Raw genomic sequence first — 17,617 nt, 5'->3', positions numbered from 1 at the left:
ATACAATGTATTAACAATCATACCAACCGTGTAATATTGGCTTTTTGTAAGTATTTTTTTTTTTTTTTTTTTTTTTGTAATTTGCTCCAGGGAGAAAAAATCGATAATTTTTTTAATAATATCAAACATATAACATCTTTTTTTGCTTTTTACCTTTTGTTTAATAAATAAGCTTTACAAATAAGCCAAATTTGTTTTGCTTCTAACTCTTACTTTGCCTGATTTTGCATTATTCTTAATTTATGGACATGAGTGTATATTGTAAACTCATATTATAATGTATTAATTTTTAAAAGTGGATAAAATAAAGTACTATATTTGCCGGCGTATAAAACGCAATTTTTTCCTTTGAAAATAGGTCTGAAAAACGGGGTACGTCTTATACGTCTCTTCATTCAGCTCTGGAGATAAGTGTCTCAGTTTTGACGAAGAAGATTAAAAGGAGTTCCCAGATAGACTGGGTATTTGCAGAAAGTATTACTTTGTATTTGTATTACTTTACATTTAAAATATTGTAAATTCCTTATAATGATCAGTAATAACGTTTTATCCTTCAAAAATGTGCATAAAAAAGATGGTGCGTCTTATAGGCCGGTGCATCTTAAACGCCGGCAAATACGGTAAGTAAAGATAACTTTTCAAATCATTATTGATTTCATCAATTCAAATTTCCTACAAATCTACTTAGTATCAAGGTTGATGATGCGACGAAAAGCTGAAAATCTGATGCTGAAAAATTTTAAATCTGATTTAATCTGATGCTGAAAAATTCTCATATCTTTTCCTAAATTGATCAGAATATTGGCCATTTATTACCATTTAAAACAATCATATAACTCATAAGAAAATGGCCTCTTATGGAATTGTCAATTAAAATATCGGTTCCAAAACGTAGAAAAAATACCTTTGGTTACAAATCTTTTTAAAAACTACTCTTCTTTTAGATAAGGCAGATAGGAATTCCAAATACAAGCACTTTACGCTTTACTCTTTACTGATAAAAAAATACCGATTTCTGGCTTAATCAAATATTTTCACGCTGACCAAATATAGCTGTAAGAAGAAAAATGATTGTTTCTGTTGCCTTTTGAAAGTGCAGAAGTTTCCAAACAGTTTTTTCAGATATTTTACAATTGCGAGCAAAACTAACTCTTTTCATTAATCCTGTAGATTTTATAAAAGTTGTCATAAAGGTTTACTATTTTGTAATTTTTATTACGATGAAACTAAGAACGGTGTAGAATGTTTTTTGTTGCTACAATAATGCAATTCATCAAATTTCTAGAAACGGAATTCCGAAAATCTTCTCTGATCTATGGTTGCATTTTGCCTACTTTTAAAATATATTATATAATTTGTACTTAGAATGTTGTCAAAAATTATGACAAAACACAGATCTATATTTAATATTTCAGCAAAAGAAATAATCATCCAAAATTGAAAAATAATTATCTGAATAAATTGTTAATTCCATACCTAGTCCCGCTGTGCAGCAGATATATGGATAGCGTGCTGAACAAGAGCTTTGAACGTAATGCCAAACTTCGTTCTTAGATTTTAAAATATGAAGAGATAAGCATTCTTCTTTTCTAAAAAGAATAAAAATTCTATCAATAAAATAGCTTATATTCAGTAATTTGGATTCATTTCTCGCCTCATAGAATGAACATGTTTCTAAATTTTGGGGGCCCACCAGCGGCTGAGCGGTAAAGTCGCTGAACACTGGTAGTTCGGTCCGAGGTTCGAATCCCGCGAACGGACTGGCTGCAAGGGCGTTTTCGTGGTTTTCACCATGTGTAACGTGTATACAAGCCAGTTTCCCTTAGAAAGTCCTCCACGAAGGCATCCCTCCTCTTAGGCAGATAGCCCTCGAGGCTTTGCCATAATCACACACAAGTTTCTAAATTTTGACAAAAATTAACGTCAAATAATCCCGCTTTTTCTTAAGATTTGATTTTTAATTAGCACTTGACATAATGTAATATACTTAGTTTATCAAAACTGATTATTTCTCTATATTTTAGTAGTCCTACTTTATCAATCAGAAAAAAAAAATCATGAAAAAATGAATTTCAAGGAACATTTTAAATTAAACTAAATACACCTTGTGGGAGCAAGAACAAATGTTACACCATTAAAATTACACATTTCATACGTCTACACGGCATTTTTATAAGATTAAAAAGAGCTATAAAATGTTCTGTACAATCATAGTAGCAACGGAATACGTGTAATAATAAAGGTGGAAATTATATGTGGAAATAATAAACGCATATGTGATTATTAGAGTACGAAAGCTTTAATCCTGTTTTAAACATACACAAACTTTTATTGCAAATAAAGTCACATAATGTAATCATACACAAACTTTTATTGCAAATAAAGTCACATAATGTAATCATACACAAACTTTTATTGCAAATTAACTAATTTTTGATATATTTACTCTTACGCCGTCTTAGGAACTGGACATTTCTTGAGGATTAGAAATTTTGAGCAATTTTATATTCCTATAAGAATTATATCTAACATTTGTTTACCTTAGCGTTCTTTTCAACGTATTTCCATAAACTGTGCTGATCATACAGGGTGATCAGCGAATAAGCCCTGATTTCAAAATTAAATATCTCTACAACAATCTTTTTCTCTGAAAGGAGTAGAAAAAAATGAATAAAATAAAGTGAAGCAGCCTTTGCAATCAAAATACAATTTTTTTCAAAATGTTCACCGTTCGAAACAATGAGGTGGCGTAAACGAACAATGAAGTTTGACATCACGTCTTCCAATGTCTCAACGGAAATGGAATCAAATGCAGCACCAATCAACGATTCAAGCTCGTCTAGAGTAGCGGGATTGTTTCGATAGACAGTGTCTTTCAATACGCCCCACAGAAAGAAGTCACAAGGATTCAGATCGGGAGAATATGGAGGCCAAGCTATTCCTGTGTCAGTAAATTGCGAATAATCTAACGCCATTACTCCATTTCCAAAGTATTCATGAAGAAAGATAAAAACTTTATCTGTTCGATGTGGTCGAGCCCCATCTTGCATGAACCAGTCGATACCTGGTCGATCCTCCAACGCTAGTTGGGTGCTGACTAATTGTTCCAAAATCGTAACGTAATGTTCAGTAGTTATCGTTTCTCGTACGAAAAAGGGTCCGATAATGCCTCTGGCGCATACTGCAGCCCATGCAGTAACTTTAGGCGAATGCAGTGCTTTCTCTTCACGCAAATGAGGATTTTCGGAACCCCCAAATCTCCAGTTTTGTTTATTAACGATTCCATTCAAATGAAAATGTGCTTCATCTGTGAACCAGATGCAGCTCACATCAAATCTGTCGTTGTCGACCATTGTTAGAATTTGATTCGCAAAGTCAACCCTTTGTTGCACAGCTTTCATGGGTGTGGCCTGATGACTTTGGATTTTGTATGGAAACAGCCGTAGGCTATTTTTTAATATTTTTTGCATGCTCGTGTACTTCAAACCTGTCTCTGATGCAATCTGTCGGATGCTTTTCCTAAAGATTTTGCTGAACAATTCCAGAAACTCTGGCTGCATTTTCAGGAGTGACTACAGTTTGCCTAGGACCAACATTTCCTTTTCGATCATCAGCCACGCTGCCAGTCCGTTCAAATTTCGCGAAGAGCATGCGAATGGTTTTCGCATCGGGTCCAACTGGAACATTGAATCGGTTTTGAGAACTACGACATGTTGCCGTAGGACTGTGTTCTAATCGGTGAAATTCCAGAACCAAAAAAAAAAAAAAAAAAAACACGTTGTTCAATGGAATACATTATTTCACTTTCTACAGACTGTTGCAATTAGAGCGCCATCTGTTAACGATTTTCGCAACTAAATTTTCTAAACTTTTGTACACCATTTTTACAGTTTTGCTAATAAACGTACAGTTTACCTCATAATTCTATCGATCTTTGTTGTAGAGATATTTAATTTTGAAATCAGGGCTTATTTGCAGATCACCCTGTGTTTGCAAAATATTTTCAATTAAAGTGATTTTTTGCTCGTTCAAATTAATCTAGTATAAAAATTTACGAAGGCACCCTTACCCTCAGATAGATAGCCCACGTGTTGTTTGTTCTTCGTAATCTAAATAATTCAATTCTTTCTGCTATAAATAGTTAGTTCAATAATACGACTGAAATGGAAAGGGATATTAATGTAAACAGATGGTGCATAGTTACACATAAAAGAAGTACATTCAAATTTGGGCGATTAAAATTCAGGTAAATATATCAAAAATTAGATAAAATATCTGTTTATATTAATTATACATAATAGCTGTTATTTTAAACTGTTTGATAAATCGAACACAAAACAAGTGAAGTCTGCTGTGTCCGGTTTGATTTGTTCCAACCGATATAATATTGCCTTACGATTCCCGTGTTCTTAACTTGCTTTGGTTTTGGATTTGTTAAGCCACCCTGTATAAAGTAAATGCTCATTACAAGCCTTCGTTGGAATTTAAAGCGCAAAATATTATTTTTTAATCAAATTCAAGTTGTGTAAAGTATAATTTAAAATAAGAGTTATACTACAATCATTTACAATACGGATTTTTCTTTTACTTCCTCGTACGAAGTAAAAAGGAAGTATTGTAATCGCGAAAAGTTTCAGGCAGCATATTTCAACGAACATATCCATTTTGACCGTTATCGAATGCAATTTAACGATGTTTTTGCGTGATATCTGTACGTAAGGGCAGAATAAAAGACTCGTTTCCTCCAAAAAAATCATAAAACTGCTTTAAAACGAATTCTGAAGAGAATTTTTCGTGGCGTCTGTACGAACGTATGTACGTACGTATCTCGCATAATTCAAAAACGAGTAGCCTCAGAACGTTGAAATTTTGTATATAGGACTGCTATAACATGTAGATGTGCACCTCGTATTTTGGTTGCAATCGGCCGCACCAAACGTATATAAATATATTTATATATATATACACACTGTTACCCCGCTCAGTGATCTCAGTTTCTTTACTCTTATATATTTGTAAATTGTACATTTTTTGCTTTAAAAATGATTGAATTATGTTGTTTTTATCTTTCAGTTAAGGTTTTTATGCCTTCAGTAAATCTGTGTGCAATATTTTTAGAATTATCAACAATTTTAAAGTTGTTTAAGTGCCGCTAAGCCCTTTTTTTATGGCGGCCATTGATTGTTTACATTTGAAACAGCAGACTAGTGGATTTGTTGCCAATCTAGAGAAACTTAGCTTGGCAACAACAAAGATAATGCCTTCGTTTATTATTGCCAATTATATCATGTTTAATCCTTTCTGGAATTTTTTCGAGGAAATAAGCGTTTGAAATTTACTTCGTAATTATTAATATAAATATTTTGAGTTTTTATGTATTTTTGCCTTCTCGCGAAGTGAGAACTGAATCAATTGAATGTCAAATACTCAATCTTCTGTGAAAAACTGTTTCTTTTTTGTTTTGTTTGCTTAATTTCTTTTATACATCATTCTAGCTTTATTATAGTATTTGAATAGAACATGTGGCAACGATTATATAATTCTATTCTTTAAATGATATAAATTTTGTGCATTATGAGTTATAATGTGAACAAAATATAATACTGTTAGGTGAATCTAGCGCCAGAGTGTCGCTATGGTAAACAAATACTAGAGTGAATTTTAAAGAATGCATTTATTCTATTGTGGTTTATGCACTGTCGGCGAAGTAGATTTAATTCAATTCAATAAGTTTAAACAAAATGCAAGAAAAAATGCGTATAATTTAATATTCCGTACAAGGAAGTCATGTGGTGTACACATCAGATTTTTTTTTAAAGGCAAAAACAATAGTTTCACCAGATTCTGACAAAAGTAAAAAAAATTAAGAAGTCTTAGCCATAATGTGCTCCTTTTTCTTAAATTATAGCGGGAAAGCTATTTATATGAAAAGGACTATTTCGTTATGAAGAAATTTAGTGTTATCTCTGAATTCTCTCTGAAGTACCTTCTGTAATTCTGCAGCCAGGTAAAGTAAAAAGCGCGTCTTTAATTGTTCGAAAAATGTTACTACTGAACTTCTACCATCGAAAATACTTGCTAGTTTCATCGACGCTTGCATAGTGCGTAAATGAAATCGAAGCCTTTAACTGGACTTTCTGGTGTAGGTAGAGGCTGCAGTCTTGGAAGGGGGCAGACTAAATGACTCTTGTCTTTGCAAGATGGTCTGTAATTTGATCGGGAGCCTCTTTTATGGTTTCATTTGATCTGGTAATTCTTTTTTTTTTTTCTTATAATCCTAACAGAAGTTAAGCGAATTTTTACTAAGACTGAAAACAACAAAGTATTGAGAAATATTTTTACTTAAAACAGAATTAGAAATGTAAGTGTTCGCTCTAGTATTAAAGATGATCACAATTCGCGGTGGTGAAAAATGAATAGAACAGTTCAGTTTAACTTAACGTTGAGCAGAAGTAAAACACTGTACAATTAAATGATATGCTAGAATCTAACTCTACCGGAGTGTCAGAATTTAAGTGTCGGCAGGGAGAGGCCGCAAAGCCAAAAAACAACTGTTAGAGCTGGCAGGTAACTAACTGCATAGCACGCACGTGCTGGCAGAACACTCTCTGTCTCAATTCAAAAACCTCAGTTTAAATATTCACTATTAATCTGAATTCTGTTGAAGAATACACAAATAAGAAGTTATAGTAAAGACTGAAATTACAATAACTTTTTAATTATCATAAGATTCCTTACACAGTTTTGTGCTTATATAGAAATATTAATAAGTGAATTGGTTGGAATAACTTAAAATTATGTATTGCAATTACGGAAAAAATAGGTAACTGTCTTTGCAGTAAAAGTTGTCTTAAGAGGTGTTATATTTAAACAAAATGATTGAGGTAGTCTCTGTAAAGGATTCCTATGTAGATCATGTAGTATCAAGGTGATGCGCCAAATACAAAAGGGAATACGTGCTTAAGATAGCGTTCAGAAAAAAAAGGGCACAATTACGTATCGCTAACTTAAACTAGCACCTTCTTACAAGGAGAAGATTGTACTAACTTAAGTTCCTTAATAAACCTCGATTTTCTCTGGAATAAATAAATATATCTTTGGAGACAATTTTTCCCCTTTCTGGGATATTCTGGGACATCATTCTGGGACTTGTTTGAACGTTAAATAAGACATCATAAATTGTCTATCATTTAAACGCACGTATTTTTAATATTCACTGATTTTGGAACCTTGCTCCAGTCCACATCATCAAAATCCTAAAGCAAGATCAATGTTTTCTCTCGTCAACAACTAAAAAAATCTGATGAACACACCACATGACTTCATTGTACGGCCTATGAAATTATACACAATATTTTGCTGCATGTCATTTAAACTTATTTCCTCGAATTTCATTAGAGATATATTTCTTATTCAATTAATTCAGTTCTCATTTCGAGGGAAAAAAAACTTCATTAAAAATTATAAAATACAGAAAAAACATAGAAAACCAAATACAATTAAAACAGTTAAAGAACAATTTTTTACAATTAAAGTCAGAGTTTCTATGGACAAACAAGCAATTCCGCCAGAGGACAAGAAGACAAATTTTTCGGTGCACAAAATTTGAAGTTTACTTTTGGTCCCACTCTGCAAAAAGACACTGCTGATGCAGAACATATAATTCACTATTCTCCTAAAAGTTTCAAATGTAAATAAATGGCGGCTTCGTTAAGTTTAGTAGCACTTAAACAACTTTAAAATTGTTGATAATTCTACAACTATTGCATGCATATTAACTAAATGCATAAAAACCTTAACTGGAAGATAAGAACAACATAACGTTATCATTTTTAAAGTAAAAATGCACAATTTACCAACATATAAGAATAAAAAAACTGAGCTCATTGAGCCGAGTAACAGAGTGGATATACATACATATATATATATATATATATATATATACTTTTTGCGACCGATTACCACCAAAATTAGAGGTGCAAAACTACATGCTATAGCAGTCCCTTATACAAAATTTCAACGTTCTGAGGCTACTTGTTTTTCAGTTACGCGAGATACATACAAACGTACGCACGTACAGATATCGCGAAAAAATCTCTTCTGAATTTATTTTAAATCCATTTTGGGATTGGGTTGGATTATTCAGTTATGGCAAAACATACGAGGGCTATCTGTCTAAAGGGGGGGATGCTTTCATGTATGTCTTTCTAAGGGAAACTGGCTCGTATACACGTTACACATGGGTAAAACTGAGAAAACGCCCATGCAGCCAGCCCGTTCGCGGGATTCGAACCTCGGACCGAACTACCACTGTTCAGCGTCTTTACCGCTCGGCCGCTGGTGGACAAATCCATTTTGAAAAAAAAAAAAAAGTCCCTTAATTTTTCCGTAGGTACAGATGTCACACAAAAACATCTTTCAAATGGATTCGAGAGCAGTCTAAATAAACACTTTCATTAAAATCTGATACCCGAAATCTGTCGGGATTACAGTACTTCCTTTACTTCATACAAGGAAATAAAAATTACAAAAATAAAATAATTTCCTAGAAATCTAAAATGTATCAGCGAATTTATTTCACTCTAGTGAGAAAATATGTATTTTATGTAGTAAATAAAAGGGGATGAATACATCAACCTGTGTTTTAAAATTAAGCAAAATTCTTTTGCTCAGCATTCCTTTTATGAAATGTTTCCCTTAATTCTAACACCTGCCATTTTCTAGCAAGTGTTTCTAGCTTTTCACTAGGTATTATCTGGAAGATTGCTAAATCCATGTCGCGCTTTTTCATTTCGGCATGAAGAATGTTCTTAAGATTGACATTCATAGTAATAGGGATATTCATAAGACATCTAAGCCTTACGCAGTATTCGAATCCATATTTGGGAATAATGGAGAAAGATATATGTAAAATTGAGGCAAATTATCCATTTCAGTTATAGTGTTACCAATCCGTCTTTCATATCAAAAACCGTATATGAATTTCAGGAGAGTCTTTTTAACTCCATCATCTCCAAACAACAAAAATATCCACAGCTGTTATGGAAATTTTTGAAAGTTTTATCTCTAGAAAAGAAAAATCGTTACCGATAATAATAACATTTATTATTTTCGATTTAAAAAAGAAAAGATTGTGGAAAACAAACATAGAGTTCAGACAAAATATAAGCTTGCGAAAAGCAGTTTATTCGGCAAGCGAATGTTTGGTTTATCCAAATTGCTACAGTTGGGAAAGTGTTCAAAGAGAGATATGTCACTGCTTTTGATAATCCATTCGTCAAACTTCTATTTTTGTTACTTTTATTTCTTATCTTTTAATGAAATAACCTTTTTACTTCCTTGTACGAAGTAAAAAGGAAGTATTGTAATCGCGAAAAGTTTCAGGCAGCATATTTCAACGAAAATATCCATTTTGACCGCTATAGAATGCAATTTAACGATGTTTTTGCGTAATATCTGTACGTAAGGACAGAATAAAAAACTCTTTTCCTTCAAAAAAAAATATATATATAAAACTGCTTTAGAATCAATTCTAAAGAGAATTTTTCGTGGCGTCTGTACGAACGTGCGTATCTGGCATAACTCAAAAACGAGTAGCCTCAGAACGTTGAAATTTTGTATATAGGACTGCTATAACATGTAGATGTGCAACTCGTATTTTGGTTGCAATCGGCCGCACGAAACGTATATAAATATATTTACATATATATATCCACTCTGTTACCCGGCTCAGTAATCTCAGTTTCTTTACTCTTATATGTTTGTAAATTGTACATTTTTTGCTTTAAAAATGATTAAATTATGTTGCTTTTAGCTTCCGGTTAAGGATTTTATACCTTTAGTAAATCTGTGTGCAATATTTTTAGAATTATCAACAATTTTAAAGTTGTTAAAGTGCCGTTAAGCCCTTTTTTTGACGGCGGCCATTGATTGCTTACATTTGAAACAGTAGACTAGTGGATTTCTTGCCAATCTAGAGAAACTTAGCTTCCTAACAACAAAGATAAGCCTTCATTTATTATTGCCAATTAAATCCTGCTTAATACTCTCTGGAATTTTTTTGAGGAAATAAGTGTTTAAGATTTACTTCGTAATTTTTAATAGAGATATTTTGAGTTTTTATGTACTTTTGCCTTCTCGCGAAGTGAGAACTGAATTAATTAAATGAGAAATACGCAATCGTCTGTGAAAAACTGTTTCTTTTTTGTTTTGTTTGCTTAATTTCTTTTATACATCATTCTAGCTTTATTATAGTATTTGAATAGAACATCTGGCAACGATTAGATAATTCTCTTCTTTGAATGATATAAATTTTGTGCATTATGAGTTATAATATGAACGAAATATATACGTTAACTGTTATATAATTATTGTATAATATAACAGTTAACTTAGTTTCCGTTATATAAATATTATATAAGTTAACTTTATATAATTATTTATACTGTTAAGTGAATCTAGCGCCAGAGTGTCGCTATAGTAAACAAATACTAGAGTGAATTTTAAAGAATGCATTTATTCTATAGTGGTTTATGCGCTGTCGGCGAAGTAGATTTAGTTCAATCCAATAAGTGTAAATGAAATGCAAGAAAAAATGCGTATAATTTAATATTACAATACAAGGAGGTCATGTGGTGTACACATCAGATTTTTTCTTATTGACAGCTTAATATATAGTCAATATATCTGAGTTACGAGAAAAATATCCGAGTTACGAGAAAGATCTTCGATGAGAGTTTTGTAAGTTAAATTACATCATATTCACCATCATGTATAAAGAACAGCTCTAAGAATCGATGAAATCAACACTTTTACCTTCATCTAATTCTAGCTATTAGTGATCTAGAGCTGATGTTTAAATGACATATTCACAACAGATTGACACAGTATATTTTTACTTCCTGAAGAACCCTTTTCCTAAACTGTTCATTGACGTGCGTCAAATTTTTTTATAAAAATAAAATCAATCTAATGGTGAGTTTGCCAAATTTGAAAGTAAGTTAAAAAAAAAAAAATCTGAAATGTTTCAGATTTTAAATTACGTCCAAAGGGGCTTTTTTTTAACGTTTTGAGTGTTACCTTTATTTATTAAATATCATGTTCTTTGCACTTAAACCATAAAATTCAGTTCAAGAGCAATATCGCAAAATAATGTTAAATTAAGCATATCTTTAGAATTTCCGATATACACAGTCTCGCGAGCTGGAGATAAAAGTATTTTTTTTTATATATATAACGTTGCCATTTCTCGCTTTTAAAGCATTGAGTTTGTAAATCAAAAATTCGTTAAAGTTTTACAAAATATAAAATCTATAATAAAACAAATTCCAAATTTGGGATTTCAGATGCCCATATTCGCAGTAGGATTTCGTCATTCAAAATTCGATGGCTCTATGGACCATTGTTTTATCACAATGCGAGATATAGACAATCATTTATGCAGATTTTTCATTATTTAATTTCTTCAAATATAATGCAGGACTCTAACATTTTGTGGCAACAGTTTGAAAAGTGAACCGACGTTTATGAGTCCAACGCAAAATCGCAAAACGAAAACAATAGTCTTCAGGGACAAAGCCCCTTTGGACTAAAAAAAACTTTTGAATTGCTCTTCCTTGTTTTAGAAACATTTATCAGAAGTGAATTTTGAAATATTTTAAAACCAAACCCGAATGGTTCTGTATCATATAAATACTATGACGTCAGAAACACCTTTTTGTAATTTTGTAAGAGCTCTACGGCTGCTCGTAGTTTAGTTATGCGGGATACTTGCAAACGTACGTACAGATGTGTCGAAGAACATCTCTTTTGAATCCATTTTACAATACCTTTTGGGAAAAAAAGGTTCTATCCATATGTACGGATAACACGCGAAAATCGTTAAAATGGATTCGAGAGCGGTCAAAATGGATGTTTTCATTGAAATATGACACACGAAATTTTTCGCAATTACAATACTTCCTTTACTTCGGGGGAAAAATAAAAAAATAATGGTATAATTTACTAAGAATTGCTTTTTAAATTTGTTAATATGTCACTTATTGCACGGTCTTAATTGAAAAATAAATCCAAAGAACTGACGTCAGGTCGAAAGATAATATTCTAGAATTTGGCTATCGGCAAGACGTTTCCCTTTTTTTCGGGGAAGGAGGTTTATATTTAAAATTAAGCAGTAAAAAATGTCAAAAATGACCTGAAACATACTTGGAAGCAGAACAACTTCCAGCTGATAACCACAAATGAAGTTCAGCATTTCCGAAAGCAGCAAGTCTGAAAGCTTCTGTGATATCCTCTATTTCTCTTTTGGATTTGTAGCACAAGAGCTGTTTCCCATCCTTTTCGCATGCTTGCACTGCAGAATGCCAGTCCACTTTCCAATAGTAGAAATAGCAAGTGTTAAAATCTAAAAAAAGAGAATTAATGAAAGTTTATTTTATTAAGCCAAATTACTAAAATACAGATAAAAATTATTTTTTTACGTGACTTGGAGACAAGACCGTGGTTTAAAATGCAAATAGTAGAATAAAAAATATACTTCATTTCGTGATATTGAGACAATTTTTTTTTTCTGTTAGTTATAGAATACATTCCAAGTCTTTTTTCAAAATAAATTTTAAACTATCTAAGTTTTTGTCTGATCACGATAAATTTGAAAACAACTGTTTATTTTCAGCGAAGGGTCAAGCAAAGTGATTGCACATAAAAAGTACATCAAGATGCATAATATTTAATTTTCTCTTGTCCTTCTTTTGTTGGCCTAGATTGTGCCAACGGAAATATTTAAAAAGACTAGGTTGGAGATGGTCAACAAACTTATCTGCTTTTGTAAAGTTCGGAATGCTGTTCTTAGTTCTCTTTGTTTTAATAAAGCATATAACATTTAATTAATTAATTTTTATAACTCCCGGGTTGTGCATTTTAGTTTCACGAGAAGATTGTGTGTATATCCAAATACACTCATGTCCATAAATTAAGGATAATGCAAAATCAGGCAAAGGAAGAGTTAGAAGCAAAACAAATTTGACCTATTTGTAAAGCTTATTTATTAAACAAAAGGTAAAGAGCAAAAAAAGATGCTATATGTTTGATATTATTTTTAAAAAATTAGCGATTTTTTCCCTGGAGCAAATTACAAAAAAAAAAAAAAAAAAAAAAAAAAAAAAAACCTTTTTACAATAAACCAATACTACATGGTTGGTATGATTGTTAATACATTGTATGTCTCCTAGACGATGCAATACAATCCGTACAACGCCTAGGCATGCTGAGTATCAAATTATCGATCTGATCTTGGGATATTACACCACTCAAAAAGCAATGCTCTCCGAAGTTCCGGTAGACTTGTAGGAGGAGGTTGACGGGCTGCAACTCGTCGGCCAAGCATGTCCCACACGTGCTCTACTGGATTCAAGTCCGGTGAGAATGCTGGCCAGTCCATACGGGTGATATCCTCCGATTGAAGGCATTCGCTTACGATGTTTGCACTGTGAGTACGGGCGTTGTCATCCATAAACACAAATTGTGCGCCCATGGCGCCCCGAAACAAACGTACATGTTGTTCCAGAACGACGTCCCGATAGATTTGGCTTGTCATGGTTCCAATTTGAACATGCAGGTCAGTTCTGGAACCCAGAATAATTCCACCCCAAACGAGCACTCCTGCACCACCGTAACGGTGTCGTTAAATGATGTTTTCTTGGTGGTAACGGGTACCTGGAGCTCTCCAAATGAAAGTCCGGCGAGAATCAGACTGCAAGCTAAACCTGGACTCGTCGGAAAACATCACACAAGCCCACTGTTGCGGTGTCCACAATGCATGCTCTCTACTCCAGGCTAACCGTAGGCGACAGTGAGTTGCAGTAAGTGGAACGCATCTGACAGGTCTACGAGCATATAGACCAATCTGCCCTAAGCGTCTGTACACGGTCTGCCTTGAAATTGTCGTACCAGTGGCTGAAGAGAGCTGACGAGACAGGTCTGAGGCTGTGCTCCGCCTGTTTCTTTTGGCGGTAACTGCCAAATACCGGTCCTCATTTGGCGTTGTAACTCTGAGGCGACCTGTGCTGTAACGTCTACTCACATTACCATCATCTTGGAATCGTTGCCAAATCCTGGAGATGACACTCTGGGCAATTCCAAGTTCGTCTGGTGCCTCCAGTTGGGTACGCGCACATTCCAGACGGCCGATAATTCTACCACGTAAAAAATCACCTAAATGCGTCTTTTGTGTCATAACTATTCGGTTATTGCACTGAAATGCTTATAAAGCGCCTGCGAACAATTTTACTTTTTTGCCTGTATTCCTTATATATCACTCTCTTACAATCTCGTCATTGTGACGTACCATCGGTGTCATCTGGTTACTTCCTGAAATTTGCATATGATTCTTGAAGATGTGTGCAGTGATTTTACAGGTGATATATTTATTTTAGAGTTCGATTTCCGCGTGACTCTGAATTATCCTTAATTTATGGACATGAGTGTAAAAAAATATGATGTGGACACCATACAACTTCCTTGTACAGCCTATTAAATTATACACAATTTTTGCTGCATTTCATTTAAACTTATTTCCTCAAATTTCATCAGAGATATATTTCTCATTAAATTAATTCAATTTTCACTTCGCGGTGAAGCAAAAATACATAACTCAAAACACTTTCAATAAAAATCGTAAAATACAGAAAAACATAAAACACCAAATACAGTTAAAAACAGTTTAAAAAAAACAATTTTTACAATTAAAATTAGAGTTTCTAAGCCAAAAACAGGAAATTCGGTCAACGGGGAAGAAGGCAGATTTTTCGGTGCACAAAATTGAAAGTTTAATTTTGGTTCCACTTGGGAAAGACAGTGAAGGTGCAGAAACTGAATTTACTATTCAACGCATTTTGCAAACAAATGGCGGTTCGTTAGGCTTAACTCGAATCGTAAAGTCTTAAATTGTTGATATTTCGACAACTATTGTATGCAGATTAACTAAATGCATAAAAAACTTAGCCGGGATATAAAAATCACATAATTCAATCAATTTTAAAACACAAAATACAATTTACCAATACATAAGGATAAAAAATAAGCTCACCGAGTCAGGTAACACAGTAAGAATATACATATATACGTTTGGTGCAGCCGATTGCAACGAAACATGGAGGTGCACAACAACATGTTATAGCAGTCTCGTATACAAAATTTTAACGTTCTACAGCTACTCGTTCTTGAATTATGAGATACATACATACGTACTTACTTAGGTACGCACAGACGTCAAGGAAAAAACTCTTCTAAATTCATTTTACAATCCTTTTAGGCAAAAACTGTCCCCGTACGTACAGATGTCAAGCAAATACATTGTTCAAATGGTTTCGAGAGTGGTTGTAATACGATACCCGAAGTTTTTTGCAATGACAATAATTCCTTTACCTCGTACAAGTAAGTAAAAATAAAAACTTAAATAAAATCTGAAAGGTTTCAGATTTTAACTCTCGCCCAAAATGGTTTGTTAAGTTTTCCCCCCCCTCGCTGATTTCGCAGTTTGCAGGTCTGCTGTTACTTGCACTCCTACTAACCCATTTTTTGTATCTTTTTAGCTTTGTTAGTAAGTAGCATTTTCTTTGCACTTTTATCATATACAATTCAACAGCAAAATTGCATAATTTTTGAAAGCAGCATGGTTGCTTTGGATTGGTTTTTTTAATTATGGCAAAGCACACTAGGGTTATCTGCCTAAGGGGAGGGATGCCTTCGTGGAGGACTTTCTAAGGGAAACTGGCTTGTATACATGTTACACATGGGGAAAACCACGAAAACGCCCATACAGCTAGCCCGTTCGCGGCATTCAAACCTCGGACCGAACTACCAGTGTTCAGCGACTTTACCGCTTGGCCGCTGGTGGGCCGAAAGCAGCATGGAAGTACACGTTTAGAATTCCGATTGCAACGTTAAGTGTTGCCATGCATTTTCTTTTCCGATTTTTTCTCAGTTCGTATCCATACTCAGTTTTCTTACTAAGATGACTTTACAAAACTTTTTTTTTGTCTTTTTATTATTAAACTCTTGTGTGCTTTATTAAATATCACGTTCTTAGCGCTTATGCTGTAGTGTTCTGCTTATTTTTACTAATAGTTATTTTATTTTGTGAGCCTTTCCTGAATTTTCTTATTACTACTACGTTATTCAAAATTCGATAGCTCTAGGTACCATTGTTTTCTCAGAGTGCGAGAAACATACATACATTCATGCAAATTATTAATTATTTAATTTCTTTAAATAAAATACAAAGCGATAATATTGCGTGGCAACAATTTGAAAAGTGATTTTAGCGTTTCATCGCAAAATGCCGTTTCGAGACTAAAATCTCATTCGGTACTAAAGTCCCTTTTGAGCTAATAATCTTTTTTATGTAATCAATTGGATCCTTATTATCAATTGCCCGAGGCATATTCAGCAATCAACCCCCCCCCCCATCGATAGAGAATGTTTTTATTGTTTAAAGGATAACACTGGAAAATATATCTCTATTTAAGCGCTAAGCGAAATTCTACTTTTCACAGTTTCATATTTTTAGCATCTGAAATTTTATCTCAGGTTTCATATCATATCACCATCTGAGGTAAGTTCAGTCCCTTGATTGACATCTGAATTGCTTGAAGATCGTGGAAAAAGCAAAAATAGGTTCAGAAATCTGTATCGGCATTATTCTGCGAAAACACTTTGATGATCTTTCTACCTGATAGGTGATATCATATTCTCTCGAATTCACAGTCTGTCAATAATCTTATCAAGGGAAGTTTAAGAATATTGATATCAAATAGCAAAAATTGCTCTTGGAATCTTCTTTGTAGGCAGCATTTAGCCCCCACACTTTTCAACGTTTGTTCAAACTGGCATATTTTAATCTTATATTAGAAAAGGCGAAGAGAAAAAAAAAAAAAGTGTGTACCGTCGGCGCAGTCAATTTGAAAATTTTATTACTAATATTTACTTATTTGGTTAACATAAGCATATATTACATACGTATTAAACTAAAGCCTTCATGTCAAGCTTTCATGTTTCCTAGCCTTCATGTCGGCTTCGTACTCTGCACTGCATGTTTCGGAAAGAATTTTCTCAGTCAACAACCAATCAGCTTCTAGGTCGATTATTATTATGCGTGGAATTTTTCTACGTTTTCTGTGCGATCGTTAACTTCCATTTTTTCATTCTCTGCATTAACCTGCTAACTGAAGCGCTCTCGTTTAAGAGTCCGCGCCGTTTTGTTTCGCCAGGATCGAGCCTTGACGAGTATATTCGTCAATCACAGAGTAAGTAGCGCTGGTAAGATATTGATTGAAAAAGATGGGTTTATTTTATAAAATTGAACATTTTATTACTAATATTTACTTATTTGGTTAACATAAGCATATATTACGTATATATTAAACTAAAAACGCAATAAATTAAATTGAATATTATACATATAAAAGTAAGAATTCAAATTCCTGCTGTGGAGTGATATTCAGCGAAACATGGTACTATACAAAATGAGACTTTGAAAATCGAACACCAGTAACTTGATTCGTTCCTGATCTTACGTTTGTAGCAATGCGAACACCTTCGCGTAGGGTTTTTTTTTTTT

The 17,617-nt window shown here is 33.4% G+C and overlaps 1 protein-coding gene across 1 annotated transcript in view; it reads right to left on the bottom strand.

Annotated features, from left to right (window-relative positions):
- LOC118195614 (adhesion G protein-coupled receptor L1-like) overlaps positions 1–17,617 on the bottom strand; it is a 211,595-nt gene that overhangs the window by 104,258 nt on the left and 89,720 nt on the right. The window contains exons 2-3 of the mRNA XM_035366950.2: positions 12,205–12,403; positions 1,477–1,589 (exon numbers count right to left, since the gene is read on the bottom strand). Coding sequence (XP_035222841.2) covers positions 1,477–1,589; positions 12,205–12,403 — 312 coding nt within the window. The remainder of the gene's footprint in view (positions 1–1,476; positions 1,590–12,204; positions 12,404–17,617) is intronic.

Source organism: Stegodyphus dumicola, chromosome 10, assembly GCF_044657685.1.
Source record: "Stegodyphus dumicola isolate Sdum_Otavi_A_Nest chromosome 10, ASM4465768v1".
NCBI classification, from domain to species: Eukaryota; Metazoa; Arthropoda; class Arachnida; order Araneae; family Eresidae; genus Stegodyphus; species Stegodyphus dumicola.
This window is presented reverse-complemented; position numbering and strand designations above follow the sequence as displayed.